At 38.8% G+C, this 18,640-nt stretch overlaps 2 protein-coding genes across 4 annotated transcripts in view; both read left to right on the forward strand.

Annotated features, from left to right (window-relative positions):
* The first annotated feature begins 2,822 nt into the window (after nucleotides 1-2,822).
* Nucleotides 2,823-18,640, forward strand: part of LOC107560490 (uncharacterized) — a 50,203-nt gene continuing 34,385 nt past the window's right edge. The window contains exons 1-3 of one of the 3 annotated variants that reach the window (XM_016244691.1): nucleotides 2,823-3,001; nucleotides 4,127-4,257; nucleotides 6,157-6,281. In XM_016244691.1, coding sequence (XP_016100177.1) covers nucleotides 2,999-3,001; nucleotides 4,127-4,257; nucleotides 6,157-6,281 — 259 coding nt within the window. In that variant the 5' untranslated portion in view covers nucleotides 2,823-2,998. The remainder of the gene's footprint in view (nucleotides 3,002-4,126; nucleotides 4,258-6,156; nucleotides 6,282-18,640) is intronic. The other 2 variants (XM_016244700.1, XM_016244707.1) reach the window with 2 other exon arrangements.
* Nucleotides 10,577-12,338, forward strand: LOC107560486 (transcription factor Sox-3-like). Its single transcript, XM_016244677.1, has one exon. It carries the CDS (start codon nucleotides 10,775-10,777, stop codon nucleotides 11,675-11,677), a length of 903 nt encoding a protein of 300 aa, XP_016100163.1. The 5' UTR covers nucleotides 10,577-10,774; the 3' UTR covers nucleotides 11,678-12,338.

The raw sequence follows: 18,640 nt of genomic DNA on the forward strand, positions 1-18,640 counted from the left end.
GTCGATTATGCCACCCGGTACCCTGAGGCAGTGCCCCTCCGAAAAGCCACCGCCAAAGCCATTGCCCAGGAACTCTTCCTGCTCTCCAGCCGAGTCGACATCCCAGCGGAGATCCTGACCAATCAGGGTACCCCCTTCATGTCGGCTAATGGCTGACCTCTGCCGGCTGTTGCGGGTGAAGCAGTTGAGGACCACGGTCTACCATCCCCAGACCGATGGACTGGTCGAACGCTTCAATCAAACGCTCAAGCAGATGTTGAGACGGGTGGTCGCGGAGGATAAACGCGACTGGGACCTGATGCTCCCCTATGTCCTTTTCGGGATCCAACGTCCTGCAGCACGACATCCGGACGCCGCCAGGGGTCGTCGTCAGGCAACGGCCTTACCGCGTTCCTGAGGCTCGTCGGCGAGCTATTGAGGAGGAAATTCAACAGATGCTGGGGGAGAAGTTGGGGGTGATAGAACCATCACGGAGCCCATGGGCCAGCCCCATCGTGATGGTCCCGAAACCGGATGGCACCCTCTGTTTCTGCAACGACTTCCATCGCCTCAGTGAGGTATCCGAGTTCGACGGATACCCCATACCTCGGGTGGATGAACTGTTGGACCGGCTGGGAAGGGCCCGGTATATCTCGACGTTGGACCTCCCCAAAGGCTACGTGATCCACTGGCATGGGAAGACCACCTGGACCGGTTACGGAGGGTGCTCTCGGAGCTCCGGAGGGCTGGACTCACCGCCAACCCTCGCAAATGCCACCTTGCCCTCTCCGAGGCGAAGTACCTGGGTTTCCAGGTGGGACGGGGTCTCATTCAGCCGCAGGAGAAGGTGAAGGCGGTACGCTCCGCTCCGAGACCCGAGACCAAGACCCAGGTACGAACCTTTTTAGGGTTGGCGGGGTATTATCGCTGCTTCATCCCCAACTTCTCCTCTTTAGCCGCCTCCCTGACAGACTTGACCAGGAAGGGGCAGCCGGAGAAGGTACAGTGGACACCAGCAGCGGAGGAGGCCTTCCAGAGTTTTTAATTATGCAGGAAAAAACATACATGAACAAAAAGGTCTATAAGTCTCATAAAATATCAGATAATTGTCCTTTTTAATCACAAGATAAGTTTAGTTCATGTTGCAAAATAAAGTCAGGTGCAAAATGTAGACACATGCAAAATGCGCTACAATTACTCCAAAAATATATTTTATGAATTATTAATTCATGATTTTTGATATTCCATGTGTAGACAGAATAGAGATGCTGGGGATTTTATTCTCCTTCCCTATTCCTCCTTCAACTGCTTTCAGTCCTCGGCTGAGCCCAGGGCGGTTCCACCTTTCACTTCCTGAAACTTTAGAGGTGGAGAGACATCATTTGACAATTTGGCCTGAATGAGGCGGCCAGCAGATTTAATGTCTTTTTCCCACCAGGCTTCTGCATCCAGCCCAGCATGGAGAGGGTTGGACGAGAAGGATTGGGTATAATGTGCAGAGTAAAATTAGCACTTTGATGGCAGGTAATGGTTTGAGATGAGTGCCACTGACGTAGATTTCCAGGAAGATCTTTCTTTCTCCCTGCAGCTTGCTCTCTCTTCCCCTACACACCTGTAAGATCAGATCGGGCCGGCCTCTGCTTTCAGGGCTGTAATTTGTCCCTGATCAATATAATTCTGCAATTCTAGTGGCCTCCTCTCGCTCAGATGGACAGTTTTCCAGGTGACTAATCCCATAGTTAAAACCCTGGGAAGTCACACAGACCAGATGCAGAGCACACCTCACAGCAGTCCAAATTAAGTTCCTTTAAAAGTATTGATTATAGCATAATTACTGGAATACAAATGCATAATAAGTGCCAGCAGTTAAACTCTGTTTTGACATAGTGTAACAATGTAATTTTAGTGAAACAAAACTGCCCCCTGTGGCATGTATAGTAATGGTGCGGATAACAGCTGTCTGTGGTCAGTAGGGTGTGAATGTGATGATGGCCTTTAGATGGGGCTAAGGGTGGGGTCACAGTAGTAGTGATTTCTCACCTTTTCTTAATTAATTAGTCATTATTCCTCTGGGAAGCTGAATTATGCCACTATGCATAGAAAACAGAAATGCAACAGAAATTCTTTACCGCACATATACATATCTAATTATGAAATCAAATTAGCCTATAATAATTCCCTCTATGTTCATGTAAGACATCATTTGACCCAGGTTGCATATTGACAGATGGGTGTCGAGGGCTGTGTTAAATGTCTTTATTAATCTGTGCCTGTCAGTTTGACAAAGATGGAAATAAAACACCACTTACTGTCAAGAGCCATCAAGACAATCAGAACAACAATTAAAGGCTGAAATGGATGAGCACAGAAAGGTCGTCATTTATATGGCAATTTAGGAACATGTTTGCATTGCTTCGATTTGACCCGTTCACTGTTCAACCATTGCAAAATGCTTTTTTTCTTTCTTCCAATAATGAAAATGCATTATATTATATTATATTATATTATATTATATTTATTATATTATTATATACCTAAGGTTTTACCCTTTTAACAAACCCCAGTCCTGCTGTAACCGTGAACACTGGGCATCTTGTCTAAGCTTCAAAAGTAACATTCTGTTTTGTTTTATTTCAGATTCTCTCAGTCGTTCTCTCTGTTCATATGCTGTGGTGCTTTTCAGGAGCTCCAGGTCAGTTTCCCTACCAAGTTTTGTGGTCTGCCATGTTGTCCATTCTGCTCAGCTATTTAAAAAATGTTGAATATCAACAATGGCTTTCATTGGGGCATTGTCAACTTTTGTATGAAGCAATCTTGGCTGAATGCGATGGCTCCCAGTGCAGGGAGGGCTCGGCTCGGCGCTGCTGCGGAATGGAAGACTGCCGCTCTCGCCTGCCCTTCTCTCTCTCGTCTCGGCTCAAAGTGGCATGGTTTGAGAGTCTTACCTGGCTCTCTTCACCTAAACAGTCTTCAGGACCCTAAAGAAGCAGAGGGAAGGATTAAGAAGAACGGCTGAGCAATGGTGAGTGTCTTTCTGGAAAACTGCAGCTGTGGGCTGGAGTACATTTGGAGGGGGGGCTTGTTCAGGGGTGGGGGTGGGTGGATTTATTAGCATTTCACTTTAGTCCGGAGAAAGTGGCTAAACCGACTGAAACTGTTTTAGGATTTTACTTTTGACACAAAGTTGTTTGTGAGACTTCTTGTTGTTCATCTGTGTCAAATTAAGTCATGAGCTGTCATTCTGTTGAGTCGTTGTTTGTTAAAGCAGTCATTCTGCTTCAGTTCTGCATCATAAATTAATCATTGGATAGGTATACTCCCTAAGGAGTATTCATAACCATTGCCTTATTTAATCATCATTTAATCATCAGTCTTGAGTCTTTACATTAAAATACTTCCAATATTCAAAAAATCTGCACAATTCTAATTTAGATTAATTTATGGCAAAATTTGTTTCAAGGCCTATTTTGACCCCCCCCCCAAAAAGAAAAAAGACCGTTTTATTAAAAAGATGACACAAGTCCCTAAAGATATGGAGCAGTGCTCTGTCTGTGCTACATACGGTCTATACGTGATGTGTGTAGCTCTGAAAGGTAGTCGAATGTCTTTGTCAGGCTGTCACAGAGAGGAAGCAGTTAGCGTCTGCGATGTGTTCCCGCCAGTGCAACCGCAACAGCTTGTATCTGCCATTGATATGTCAGTTTTCAGGGCTTTGAGCTGTCAGCCCTACTGCGCCCTTCTCACCCCAGCAGAAAGCAAGAGAGCGGAAGAAAGAGGGTGTTTGTGTGCAGGTTGGCAAATTGCCATATTAGTGGCAAAAGAGAATGCATGATAAAAATAGAGAAAGGCAGTAATGCACATTTGCTCTCGAAGGACCTTTAAATGAGTCATTTTAAGTACTGTTCAGTTTACAAAATAACTTGGTCCATCAGGACTTTCCTCCCTGCCGGGTCAAACCATATTGTCAGAACAACTGAAGTAATGAGTCTTAATAAATAAGTACAAAGATGTTGGTGGACTAAACCTATGATATTATTTTTCAGGAGTAGCTATTATTGTGAACATTAGGGGCAGTGCACTATATAGTGTCCACCTATGAGGGTCCGGTGTAGTCCTCTGTGTCTCCTCTGTGTATCTCTCTGCCAAGGTGAATAGATTCATCCCCAGGCACCCAATCCATTATCCTGTCAACAACAGCAGGTCCCTGCCACAGTTAGCAGCAACACTGGCCGTAATGAAATCCTCAGTAATCCCAAAACTCATCTCATCATACCCAAGGTAATTAATGCATTTGGAGGGCGATGGCTAACTCTTAATTAAATTATGCTTCTTTTAATGAGGCCTTTATGTAGAGTAAATTTATGGCCAGTATCTCCATTATCAAGTGCTCGGCGCTCAACAGAGATTCGTCATTTTCACCTCAAATCACTCGCAGATTAACGTAATGAAGGCCATGATTAATATATCAATTTATACTTGTTTGTTTCTTTCCTCCACATTTAATAAATTACCCCGCGTAATTAGTTCTTCAGGATTTTGCCACAGCCAAAAACCTCAGTTCTGGCTAATAATGCATAAAGTATTATCGTTACGTATTAATTTTAGAATAATTTGGAGATAACAACTTTGTGACATTAATCATATTACAAAATTGGGCGTATTTAATTAATTAAAGATATACCCTGCAAATTAATTGTGCATTTTCACAATATTATCTTAACTAATGAAGGTCTGACGAAGCGACTGTTTCATTTTTAAAAGGCACCAGATTAGTGGGATCTTAATTATGTTTGAAACAAAAGCCATCTGCTTGCCACATTTGGTGCAAAGCAAAATCAGACAACTCAGCATACTCTGCTAAACAAAAAAAGAGAAAGTTTCTATTGTTTTGGAGAAACTGTAGTACATGGAAATGATTCAAAAGATACATGGGAAATAATGAGGTCTGTAATTAGCCTTGCAGCCAATGATGGCATTTCAGTGATGGCAAATCTGATCCATTTCTGCAAGTCTGACTGACAAAAGACAACATGGAGTTAAAAAAATGCTTTTTGTGTATTTTGCTTAGGATCTGATATTTATTTATATGGAACTTTAAAAAATGTAAATGTAAGCTTTTCATTTGACTAATTATATTAATTGATTCTTTTCTAGTGTTTTGAAAAAATTCCGCTCTAGGCATGACACCCTAATCGTTTGTCTGACAGACACTTATTCTAGAGACATTATAAACATTATCACATTGCTGATGTGCAGGAGACAGAGATACCGCTCTAACACAATGAGAAATTCCTTCACAGATACATTTAGCTAAAGCTAATAACACCTCCAAACTCAAAGACAATTGCTTGTGCTGTTAGAATTTGCTCAGTGATTTAATCAAAACCATATTTATAGTAATTTTCTGCTAAATTAAACCAGCGGTTTAATTGAAATTAGCTTTCATTGGGTTAGAATAAATGCAGTTAAAACTATTTTCATTTAACGCATCATGTACTAAATGTGGCTTTATTAATGTTTCACTTAAAATGTTCCTCCTGAAAGTTAAAGATATTGTAGAAAAATGTTGTCATTGGGGAGCAAATAGGGACTATATTCAGACCATGTGCTGCATGTCTTAATGTCCCTGCAGATGATGTGTGCACACTAGTTTCATGCTGCATTAGATCAGAAATCCTATTCATCACTGACTGGGCTGTAAAGAGATTCTCAAATATACCTTTTTTTTCTTCTTTTGCAACATACTTCTCTGTACTGTGTGCTTACTGTGAAAATTATTGTATTCCTTGTAAATATATATATATATATATATATATATATATATATATATATATATATATAAGTGGCATAAATTTGAGCAATTTAAAAAGTCAAAAAGAAAACATACATCTGTTTGTATTTGTATGCAGTGCACTTTAGGCAGTCATGCCTTGCTTCTAGTAAATAAAGACATTCATTTAATGTGCAAAAAGCCTACCACAATTAGGTGTGAATAGATAGTTTTGTGTTGTTTGCGAGGTACTTGATAATATTAGTTCTGTGACAAACAGGACTAAACCAGGGCAATAAAATCACTTAACTGAGTTGGTACAAGAATGTCATTTGCATCAGTGGATTTTCTTATATGTATCCTTTTATGTCTAGTGTGTGATGGACATGTAATTTCTTTTTTTTCAGGTGCAAGTGCTTATCTTTTCTCGGACTGTATGATACCATGACAAAACAGTTAAACAACAGGCTGTGGACATCAGTGGAAGACACAGGCTCTATAGTCTTCAACAGCCTAGTACATTTGCCTGCAGGTAATGGAATCTGACTTACCTTTAATGGTGAAGAAACTCAAAGAAATGGATATATGGATTATCAGTGAGAAAACGTATTTCATTTTTATACAGTCAAATGCTGAAACCATTTCATTTCAGCTCTATTTTTCAGTTCCTGTATTATATAAACAAACTCAAACTCCTGTTTTAAATTAAATTTCCCAGCGAATCTCGTTTATAATCGTAGGGAAATGTAAACCGTGATTCTTTTTTTGTTTTGTTTTGTTTTTGACAAACATGATCACTTGATTGATATAAATGGCTAACTGAAAATTAATTCGTCTAACGCATTCGAGTATAGTGGCTTTGAGTCCCACATGTTATTCAATTGAGTAAAAGAGCTTAAGCGCGGTTTACAAACTTGCTGAGGATGGACAGTGGCTTGTAATATTTATCTGTTTAAAGCCGGTTTATCATTACATCTTTTATGATTTATATAGCTTGTTTCGATTGCAAAAATGTTGAGAATCAACTTTTTTTATTTTAACGGATTTTTCTTTGAATAAATCCATTATAAGGAAAAAGGGGTAGCCTAATTTGACATCGACAAGTAGCACGTTTTTTTTTTTATTGTTTTTTTTTTACGTATTAGTAACTCAAAATACCTCAAATAAATGAAAGTAAAATAAGTTAGGTGAAAAATAGCATTGCCCTTTTTAAATAGGCTAAATCAGTTTGAGCACTGCTGGTTTAATTTTAAAGAGCGAACTCATATGCTTCAGGTTAAAAACAGGATATCATTCCAATAGTTCGCAGTGACATCTGAAAGAAGGTCAAATTCATGCCTCTTTTCTTTAATTGACCAGTGAATATTATTTTACTAGTGTCAGAACCAGAGGGGACGCAACCATTCAGCAAAATACAATAGGAATAACAGACCGTGCTGAAAATGCATCTCCATTTGCATATTCGGTTCAAAAATCATGCAAATCCCAAATGAGACGGTCTTTATTGTGCCTGCAATTGAAAAATCATTCAGTTAACCATGGTAACTCTGGCCTTATTCGGAGCCAGTGAGTTGAAACTAAAAGTTATTAATTCATACGGTATGACGTTTAAATGGACTCCGATGCCACGGTTAATGGTTCGGCAACAAATATTTGATCTCATAAATGGGAGGTGATTATTAAATTATTATTTAGGTATTATAGTATTATAGTTACTGTGCTGTTCATATTTTGTTAGACATAATATGTTGGCCTAATATTACAGCTTTTTCCAAAATGTAGTTATTATTAACTAATTCACTACTAAACTAATCGGAATGTTTATAGATCCTTCGTATAAATTTTATTTTATGATTTTTCTTTTTAAGTAAAGTACAAACAGTAAAAAAAAAAGTATTCCTGTGTAGGCTACATAAATGACAGACAATGCCTCTTTACAGCTCATAAAAATCATTTAAAATATTTAGAGTTTTCCCGGATAATTGTGGCTCTTGCTATTGTATCTCAAAGTGGGTGTCGCGTGCAAGATTATTGACCTAGCTTATACCAAGTTCACTTAATTTAACTTTGTAGAGCGCGGACAACACCTGATTTATACCCTTATTAGACTCGAAAAACGGTCTTTTTTTCAGGCTCTGCGTGCGTTTTGCTATAATTTACTTCCACTTTAATTGTTTAGGCCGAACTAATTAACAAGTGAATCCACGGGCTCGAAAAAAGGACTTTAAACGGTGATTAAAGAAGAGAAGTCCTGTGCTGATTTATTGTTAGGATATTGTTGGTCTCTCAATAGTTCATCACGACAGAACAAGTTGTTAAAACGTTCAGATAATACAAATCTTGCATCCTACATTTCACAGCTCGAGCATGTGACCTAGCCTATAAATCAGTAACCAACTGATATTTATTAATTTTACATCTCATGTTTTTAATGGCACGGATAAATAATTATAATGTTTGCATTTACCGGTTTTTTTTTTTTACGGTAATTAACACACAATGTCCTCCTTAATGTATTTATCTGCTGCACAGTGACAGTTTTTAGCCTATTCGGGTAATTTGAACAGTCGCTGCTTATTGCACACTACACTATAATGGACAATTCACTGCTCGGCCATCATATAGCCTACACGTGAGTGATTTTCGGAAGCCCTGTGGCTCGGAGCTCAGTGATGTTGAACACTGCAGGCTTTCCTGGTGGTCCTCGGCCTTAGCTCACGCTAATTAGGAAATTTGGAGAACAGAAGCCCTCATTACCGAGCTCCGGGTAACTGGGAGTTTTCCTTTTCCCGTTGTCTCCTACATTTCCATACAAGAGGATATGTTGCTGAAACCACTCGGATAAATCACCGGTTTGGTGGAATAGGCTAAGTCTCTAATTAGAACTTTTATCATAACGGCTGGTGCACCGCTAATGTAAAGTGACTAATTGATGTTCCAAATTACAAATTTACTTCTTCTTTTTTAACGACGGGAAAAGATCCACTTTATTCCAGTTGTTTTTGAAGATAGTGTCGGTTATTTATTCTCTATGAAAAGTAGAAATGTTTTTCATTTGTCACTGAAAATTAGGTTGTTTCTAGCCCACAAATAGAAGGCTAGAAGCTACAATTAGTGTTTTATTTGACATAACAAATTAACGTGACTTGTGTCGGAGAAAATACTGCCAAAATAAAGTGTATCCTGTTTCAATAATTGGGCAATGATTTATTTTTGTTTCCTCTATATTATCAATAGCCTAACCAAATCATTCTTTCAAATTGCCCTATAATGAAATTCTATGATGAATAATTTATGCCCTGTTTTACAATTGGAAACCTCTGGCCTGAATGACATCCTCGAGTGACAACACTGGCACTTGTTAAGAGTAGTTTGGAAAGTAGGCTAGCCTAAATAACGGAGACGTGTTGGTGTCCCAAATGTCCTACAAATCGGTCACACACGGTGAAACTTCTCTAAATGGCCGAGTCGTTAGTGTGTGGTGTTATAAGCCCACCGTGAATATTCAGTAGTGCAATCGGTCTTAGTGGAGTTGAATGTGTTAAATGACTTTGTTCTCGATGGACGACGTGCTAATACTGACCCACTGAAAGGTGTAAGTTCTCCCCGGGAGACAGAAAAGTTCTCAAAACCGAACACGTCTCGAGTCATCTGTAAATCACATATAAGACGCGGAATGATTGCAATTGACAGTGATTGATGGTGTAAAAATTAAATAATTAACATACTCCACATTGGCGTGGCAGCTGTAAAAAAATAGTTTTTAGAGGAGTTGTTTGTAGATATTGTCACCTCATCAGAATTTTTTTTTTTTGCGTCAGAACAATATAAAATTGGTCCACAGGGGGGCGTTACTGTATTAATTTTCTATTCTACACTACAGGTTGCCGTGGACACTTGACAAAAACGCGAAGTGTATTTTTAAAACAAAACTATTTTTGTTGAATGTTTGTTTTTACACAGTTATAATGTTATAGTCTAATAATAAGTTATTGAGCTGTCAAATTAAATTTAGAAAATATTAGGAGACAAAGAAGGTAAATAATTTGCTTGATGTTAAAATCGTAGGCTATAGGCTACTTTTAATCAATGTCAGTTTTAAAAACTTAAATTCCCACCGTCTAATTTTGTAGCAGATTATCTTATTTAAGAATAATACTACTAATAATTAAAATCCTATGTTAATGGTGAAGTAGCCTAAGTCAAGGCAAAAAGGTTCAATTTGATGTAGCCAACCCAAAGTAAAACCAAGCTTTTGCATTAGTGGATACAAGAGTGTCCCATGTATTTTAAAAAATAAATAAAAAACTTTTTATTGTGTTATTTTATTATTTGTTATAATTAATGATTATTGTTGTGCCTTTGTCGTGCCATTGCTAGAGGCAAAGTTTATAGTTAATATATTTATGTTTGAATACAATAAGTAGGATCTATCCTGATTCTTTATTTTATGCAATAAATTAAACATGGTTTTTTCCACTCTAGTTGTATTACATTGAGCAGTTGCTGCATTTTCCGGGGGAACATTTGAAATCCATAATATTTAACACATTCAGTAGCCTACCGCAAAAGTAGGGTAAGGCTAACAGTTGATAACAGTTCTCAGTTGATAACGACCGCTTTAAAACAATATTTGCAAAGTGATTACTTTTGTCAAAAGTGCAAAGATGCCCCTGACGTATTTGATCCCACTTGGAAAGTGCAGCCCGAAACACATGCTTGGATGGCGGAGTGTGAGTCGCTCTCTGATTGGTCGGCGCTGAGCTCATTGTTATGCTGTCAATCCAAATCACATGGCCGAGCCTCTATTAACAGCTGAGCCTAGCGCACAACTTTGCAGAGTTCCGTGGCAGAGCAGAGCAAGGGACTGCTGTGGAGACAGTTGAAAGGGTTCGGTGCTTTTCACTTGACCGGAGTTTTAGCTCTCTTGAACTTTTGACTGACTACAGGCTACTTTATTTTGTGAGGCTCTTTAAACTTCAGCGTTTTCTTTCGAGTGCTCGGCACCACTTTCAAGTCGTTTGAATGTATAACATGATGGAAACCGAGATAAAATGCCCCCTTCCGCAGTCCAACACGGGCTCGGCGGCGGCCGGCAAAAACAACAATTCCAACGACCTGGACCGGGTGAAGCGGCCTATGAATGCTTTCATGGTGTGGTCTCGCGGGCAGCGGAGGAAGATGGCACAAGAGAACCCTAAAATGCACAACTCTGAGATCAGCAAGCGCCTCGGTGCTGACTGGAAACTTTTGACTGACACCGAGAAGAGACCCTTCATTGATGAGGCCAAGCGCTTACGAGCCATGCACATGAAGGAGCACCCGGATTACAAATACCGTCCCCGCAGGAAGACCAAGACCCTGCTGAAGAAAGACAAGTATTCCTTGCCCGGAGGACTCTTGGCACCTGGTGCCAACGCTGTCAACAACGCCGTGTCAGTGGGCCAGCGGATGGACTACACGCACATGAACGGCTGGACGAACAGCGCGTACTCCCTCATGCAGGACCAGCTGGCCTACCCTCAGCATCCCAGCATGAACAGCCACCAGATCCAGCAGATGCACCGGTACGACATGGCGGGACTTCAGTACCCCATGATGTCCACGGCCCAGACCTACATGAACGCCGCGTCCACTTACAGCAGCATGTCACCAGCATACACGCAGCAAACTTCCAGTGCAATGGGTTTGGGCTCCATGGCTTCAGTGTGCAAGACGGAACCCAGCTCTCCTCCTCCGGCCATAAGCTCTCACTCTCAGCGTGCTTGTTTGGGAGACCTGAGGGATATGATAAGCATGTACCTGCCCCCCGGAGGAGACAGCGCCGAGCACCCCAGCCTACAGAGCAGTCGGTTACACAGCGTTCACCCGCACTATCAGAGCGCAGGGACTGGCGTGAACGGAACGCTACCCCTAACCCACATTTGAAAGACTCCTAAAAAAAGACTAAGTACTTCGGATACTTGAACATTTTGATTTGCAAAAAAAGAATCGAAGTTCAATTTCTATTTTTAATCTCAATGATTTGTCCGTTTTAAAGCATTTTATGACGACATATCGGGGACTTCAGAATAAACTGTATTGCAGAGGAGCTTTTTATCACAAGCTGTAACGCAATCAACGTCTGTAGAAGAATATTCGACTTCTGGCTTATTTGCCGTCTGAGTTTGTCTCGATGAAAAAGGCATGGCTTCGTGAAGAGGCTGTATTTCAGAAACAAAAAAGCAAGAAAAATGGAGGGAGACTATGTTCACTCAATAATGTTTACACTTATTTTTAGAATGTCAGTTTTGTCCAAATCGGTGTAGTTTTTTTGTTGTTCATTTATGAACTATGTTTTATTGAAATGAAAGACTGTGCTGGTCGCAAGCGCAAAGTTAGTTTTATTTATAGTGAGTTTTTTTTTTTTAAGCTTGTGAACCATTACATCTTGTTGAAATGTTCCACTTTTGTTTTGTGAATGTTCCTTTCTGTGATGTTATGGCAGTTTCAGGTTACCCCATTATGTGGGACGGAGAGTTTTATTTAAACTGACGTTTCGACTCAAGATCATCCTATTCCTAAATGAATAAATTTGTTTTACAAAAAAGCTTCATGGCTAGAAATGTTTTTTCTTCCTTTTTATTCAATGACTAGTTTGGTTATTTGAATCGTCTAGCGGAAAACTAGTGACAGATTTAGTCAAATTCGCTTTAAGCCGAATGAGGTAATTTGAGGCGATCGGTTAAATGAAGAGTAGCTAAATAAGCGAATTCAGACACGCTCGCTACCAAGCAGATGTCAACACCCGTGGGTTGTTATTAAACTTTCTCATCAAACAGAAAATGTATTTGTGCCTTTCAAATGCCAGTAAATGCAATCGGTCTATAAATGAATAAAATATCATTCTGAAACTTCATTAATCTCGCCCAAATTCCGGATGCCTTTCTCCCGAAAGTATCAAGTGGTGTCTATAAGGCTATAACTTTAGTCCTGATAGCCTACTAGCAGCCATAAAAATGAAACTTTTCGCAAAATGAGACAGTTCTCCTTTGCAAGAATATGCAACACATAAAAACAACCAAACAATAAATCGTAAATGCTTCAATGTAACAAAATATTTTTTACTTCACATGATCTGTCATGCATATATTTTTCAAACGGTGTAATTTCCACTTGTTGAGTCGTCTAAGTACATAGTTCCCCAAAATTATTTTGTATAATTATGGTTAACTGTAAATATCTTTAATCCTTTGAATTTGTGAAAACAAGACGATGATAAATTCTGATAATTACGTTCATAATAAGTGATTAATGCATGGATTATTTAATTGCTATTTCACTTTGAACTATTAAATTCTGGCCGGATTTTTTCAGGGTCAGATGGAGGTTAAATATTTGCTGTACATTATTTAGTGATTTGAATATCACACAATATTGTATTTTGGTCTGTGTGTCAAGGGACCATTTTTACTATATATTTCTTGTTGTAGTCTTGCCAAGCAAAGGAGGCACATGCAAGGCCATTACAGACTGCCTCTTGTAATTTAGGGTGTCATTTCCACTACGTAGTCCTCAATATATATTATGTATAATAGCCTATACTGTATGTATTGTGTAACATACACTTGTAAAAATAAAGATTCTTTAATGACTCTTAACAACATCATTGGTTCAACAACAAACAAAAAAAAAACACTTCTAATAAAGATGCAAAGATGCACTCTTCTTATAATGATGCATTTTGGCTGTTTATGTTTTTTCGATGTTTTAGAAACATTTAGAATGTTCATCTTAATTATATACTGTATATTGTATGTATGTATTTTTTAGATTAACATTCTAAATGTTTCTAAAATTATAGTTCTGTAAATAAAATCATACTTTTGTAAATAGCTAGGCTACTGAAAAGCTTTCAATGATAGCTACCTGAAGGCTTCCTGTGACAACAGACAAAAACTCTAACTGGAACCTTTACTTTTTTAGAACCTCTGATGATTTTCCGACATAAGAATTTGAATTGAGCAATTTTCATTTAGCTCAGATGCTTTATTTAACTTGTTTTTGAAATATCACTTGTTCATCCACAATCAACAACTATCCGTTCTGAGCACCTCACATTTGAATCACTTAAAACAGCTTAACAGTAAAAACTGTCAGGACGTATTGCATTATAAATACTATGTGTATTTTTACAGTTATTTTAAACCCTACTCAATTTAATCTCAGCCATTTATATTTTTACTTAAATTCTCAAGTAAGATATTTTTATTTAGGGAATACTTTAAGAACTCAAATTCTGCTGTTACTAGTAATTTTGGCATACAGCAATATGAAACGATATTTTTGAATTACATTGTCACACTTAGTGTGCAACAGAATTTCACAATATTGGTGCACTTGACAGCTTTACAGCATGGGATGAGTTTCACGCATCCTAGGTCATTTATTCCACTGAGCCGTTGAGTGCATGTGCTGGCTGCTGTCTTTCCCACATTCACTGACAGGTTTGATCCATGCCTCATTGGTGTGCTTGGATTAGCCCTGTGCAACTCTATGGATGCCAACAGATTAAACAGACCTCCCTGAAAGTAGTAGTGTGTTTGAGACAGCCTTTCAGATTATCATGCTTCCTAATGCTAAAAAAACAAACAAAAACAACTTTTTTAATTAGAGCAACTATGGCAGATGCAGTGGTGAATTTGTTGCATATGTCTGATATGAATGGCATGCTGGGTACCAGAAATTTTTTTTTTGACATCCACAGTGACAATAGTAATATATTTAATTGCCAGTTAAAAGGAAGACATTTATTTAAACTCATATGAGCTGTACTGATAGCAGAATACATTATATCCCAGGCACAGAGTGGGCCTCTCTCTCTCTCTCTCTCTCTCTCTCACTTGCTCGCTCAGTCATGTGTAGCACTGTGCCCACTCAGCAAGTGCAGGCATATCCCACTTCCATCTGCTTATGACCTCACTGGAGCTATTTGTTTAACCCTTTTTCCAAACCAACATAATTGCACGCTACTGCAAACATGCATGCTGGATTCGGAGTTAGCATTAGAGATAGAAATATTTCTCACTTTCTTTCTCCCTATGGGTAATTTTTTTTTTTTTAATATATTATTCCTACATTCTACCTTCCTTTGTTTCTGACTGTTCTGATTATTCCTGACATATTTGAATACATGTGCCAATCTAAGATGTAAAATGTAGCACTAGTCCTGTATTCATTTCATTCACTGAACCTGCCCGGCAACTCTCATTGCAAACTCATCATTCCAAATCTCTAGGTGTTTTTTTTTCTCTTCAGTATTCCTGTTCATGAACATACACAGATTGCAGTACATCAGTTGAAAAAAATGGGTGTGTTTGAAAAATAAACTGAACAGGCTCTGTGGTATTTCAATGGTGCCAGACTGGACTTGCTATGGCGTTGTGTACTAAAAACTGGATATCCTAGTATTGATTAGCAGGCTGGCTCAAGGCATTGCTGTTGGGCCTGTCCACTGGAGTGAGACTCATATGGGCTGTGGGGACGGACTGGAGTTGAGGTGTGGGGGTGAGTTAATCTCCCTGAACTGGGGCAGATGTTGTTGACGAGCCCCTATTAGATCAGCTCCCGCCGTGGGAAAATGGCATCCAATCCTTACAGGGTCAGGACTTTGAGCTGACCCTCACGGTCTCTTCCTACCTCAGAGAGCTGTCCATTCTCCTGCACTTTTATCTAAGAGACAGGCTCACCTCTCCTGCCTATGTCCATTGTCTCGTGCTACTATATGTTTGCTGTTCTTGTACACGTAAACCTAACCTCTTCCTCTTCTTGCAGCACGTGTCACAATTTTGGTTCCTCTCTGTGTTTTATGTTCATGTATTAAATGTGTTGATGCCTTGTTCACTTTAGTTTCACTTTTCTCTTTAGTTTACCCCAGTCTCAATATCATTTTACTCCATTATTTGCCCCCAACACTCTTAAAAATAGGTTCCAAATTGTTTTTGGGGGGTTTTTTTCGCAGTGATGCCATTTTGGGTTCCCCAAAGAACCATTCATGGAACAGTTTTTTTCACTGCAACAAACCTTTTATACAATGGAAAGTTTCCACTGATGTTTAAGGTTCTTCATGGAACCATCAATGCCAATAAAGAACCTTCATTTTTAAGTGAAGAAACTCCAAAACAGTCAGGCATTTGGAATGTGAATGTCATTTTTTTATATGTGTAAATCAGATCAGGTCATACATTTTAAATATGAGCAGTTTCAGTATTATTTGACATTTAAAGATAATTACAAATCATGTCTAGGTGAATGTGCCAACTTGCTTCTCTTCTCCAATGATTCTGATGTTTGTTGGTAATTATAGCCATGGTTGAATCTCCATGGCATTACACAACCACAAAGAATGTAGAGTGGGAGGTTTAAAGGGCGGTTGCCGCTCCAATTCAGGCTAGGCCCTGCAGTCCAGGTCCAAGTGACTTGCATTGAAGTCAACATAGAGTAAATAATTCTAATTATTGTTTAGGCCAATATCCAGAAATTCCATTTCTATGTTCCATAAATTGCTGTCAGCACAGTTCCCACAGCTAATCACCAGTTACAATAAAACTTTAACCTTTCTCTGGTGCAACCAGTCAAGGCCACCCTTCGTTTATGTTAAACGCTGCACATTTGTAGTATTTGGGATAGAGTTTATTCATTGAATGATTCCCTGGAGCTTCTGTTGTCAATCACTCTGAGAAGTGGCGGCCTGAAGGGGAATTAGTCATTATGATATTTCAGTGAAACCCCTCGTAGAGCAGTGGAGCCTTAACTGAGAGTGTGGAAATTTCCCTGAATGTGGAACTACCCTGCCCTTAACGTCTACACTGCTCTCTTGGGTGGAGCAGGTGCAGTGAGTTTCTCTGACGCAGGATGGAAACAGGTTTTAAGGTGTCTGTCTTTAACCCAGCCTCTCCAAGATAGAATTGGGTGGAGTATGAGTGACACTAGGGCAGATGGCACCGTTTTAGGGACATATCAACCAAGAGAAAAATGTCAAAGGTTCTCTTTCAGAGTTTATATTATTCAGCCTGATCTCATTAGAAAACTATTTTATGAGCTGGCAATTTCATATGAATGTGATTTGCATTGAAAAGTGCTATTTTTTAGAAAAAATTTAATCATGAATGTCCTAACCTGTAAGCAGATTGTATGAATTCATATGAATTAACCACCATTTCACCAAAACATAAAGCAGTTTTGAATTGTCATGAGAGTGGGTTGGTTTGAGTATCAACTTCTCAACCGTCTCAGATATTTCTCCTCAAATTCCTTCAGAGAAATAAATATGGACACACAAGAAAGTTGTTGTACAGTAAGAGTATAGAGTATAGTAAACTAACATGGATAGCATAGTTCAGATAATTTTGTTCATAAAGGAATTTGCTGAGATATATTTGACTCTTGCAGTTTTAGCTGACTACCGATGACACTTTAAGATTTCTTCTGAAACTCTAAAGGAGACATGCGATATTATTGGGGTATTTCCCTAAGAAAAAAAACCCACCTGAGAAGCAGAAAACTTCAAGAATTAATCTGCTCTCTATTTAAAATAACACTAACATTTCATTTGGGAATTTTCTTTATGGAAACTTTTGAAGCTGATCTTTAAAGAGTCCACATATTTTGGTGAATAGTAGAAGGAGAACATGTTGATAAGTGATACACAATATATGTGCAATGACAGTGAAAGCAGTTGGGAAAGTAGTGACAATACTTGCAGTACAGAGGTTAAGGGGTTGGGGGCAGGGATGTGAAACTGGGGAGATTAGGCCTCTCATCTAGGCCACAAATATTGATTAGTGTAGGTTGGGTCATCGAGAAGAAACAGAGATTGACAGATGAACAATAGTCTTATGCCTGCCTGATGACTCCTTGTCATGTCTGTAATGTCAGAGGTTTTGAGGATGCTTGGAAAGTACGTACATTAGTCCAACTCATCAGACATTCTCACCAATCCCTCTCTTTTTTAATCCTCTGTGTTATTGGTGAATGTCTTCACTCAGGAGAACATCTTATAGTTCTCCATGTGCATAGAAACAAGACCCTACGCAGAAGTGCTTTACTTGTTTATTGATTAGTTGCCATTGTCAGTCAGTCAGTTCTCTGAAAGATGTGTATTTGTGTGCCAAAGTCTCATATTAGGGCATTCTAAAAACGTAAAGCTTGTTTCCCTTTATATGCTACTTTTTCAGCAACTGTGTACCACTCCAGTTTCTTTCACTTCAGTTTCAGTGGGTAAGATGTTTCAGTCAATAAAAGAATGATAATGAGCCTCAATGTTTTGTCATTTTTTCCCCATTTCTTTGTGTTTCATAATGTGAAAGGTTAAAAGGGTCATTTCCTAAACCTAATTTTTGAACTTTTTGAACTGTTTTTGTCTCTACAATGACAGCAAGTGAATAACAATGTAAGGACCAAAACAATGTACTCCAGTGACTTTCATTATATGGACAAAAAAAGAAAACACTCAGACATTTTTCAAAATATCTTCTTTTGTGTTCTTCAGATGAAAGAAAATCATAAAGGTTTGGAACGGCACAAGGATAAATGATGACAGAATTTTTATTTTTGATCGAACTTTCCCTTCAATTTACTCTAGATGTGAAGCACAATAGCATAAGAGCATAAACATATTCCATTTAGACCATAATACAATAGAATTGAACAAAAGACAGATGCTTAGTTGTATTTGTTTTGATATTTCATGTCATAGTCAGTCACCCAGCATTGTGTCCTGCTTTTAAGTATTGTCCTCTTTGGTTCTCCCATAAGTTTTGCCTTTATAGTCTCAATCACAATTGCATAATATGATATTTTGAAGTGCTTTAAAGACACTTGCGTACATCAACAGCCTTATTATTTTGTCCA

The sequence above is a fragment of the Sinocyclocheilus grahami genome, unplaced genomic scaffold (assembly GCF_001515645.1).
Source record: "Sinocyclocheilus grahami isolate Dianchi unplaced genomic scaffold, SAMN03320097.WGS_v1.1 scaffold23.1, whole genome shotgun sequence".
In the NCBI taxonomy this organism is placed as follows: domain Eukaryota; kingdom Metazoa; phylum Chordata; class Actinopteri; order Cypriniformes; family Cyprinidae; genus Sinocyclocheilus; species Sinocyclocheilus grahami.

What these genes read in the sequence shown, in the direction of transcription:
- LOC107560486 (XM_016244677.1), top strand. Translation starts at nt 10,775, where the DNA reads ATGTATAACATGATGGAAACCGAGATAAAATGCCCCCTTCCGCAGTCC.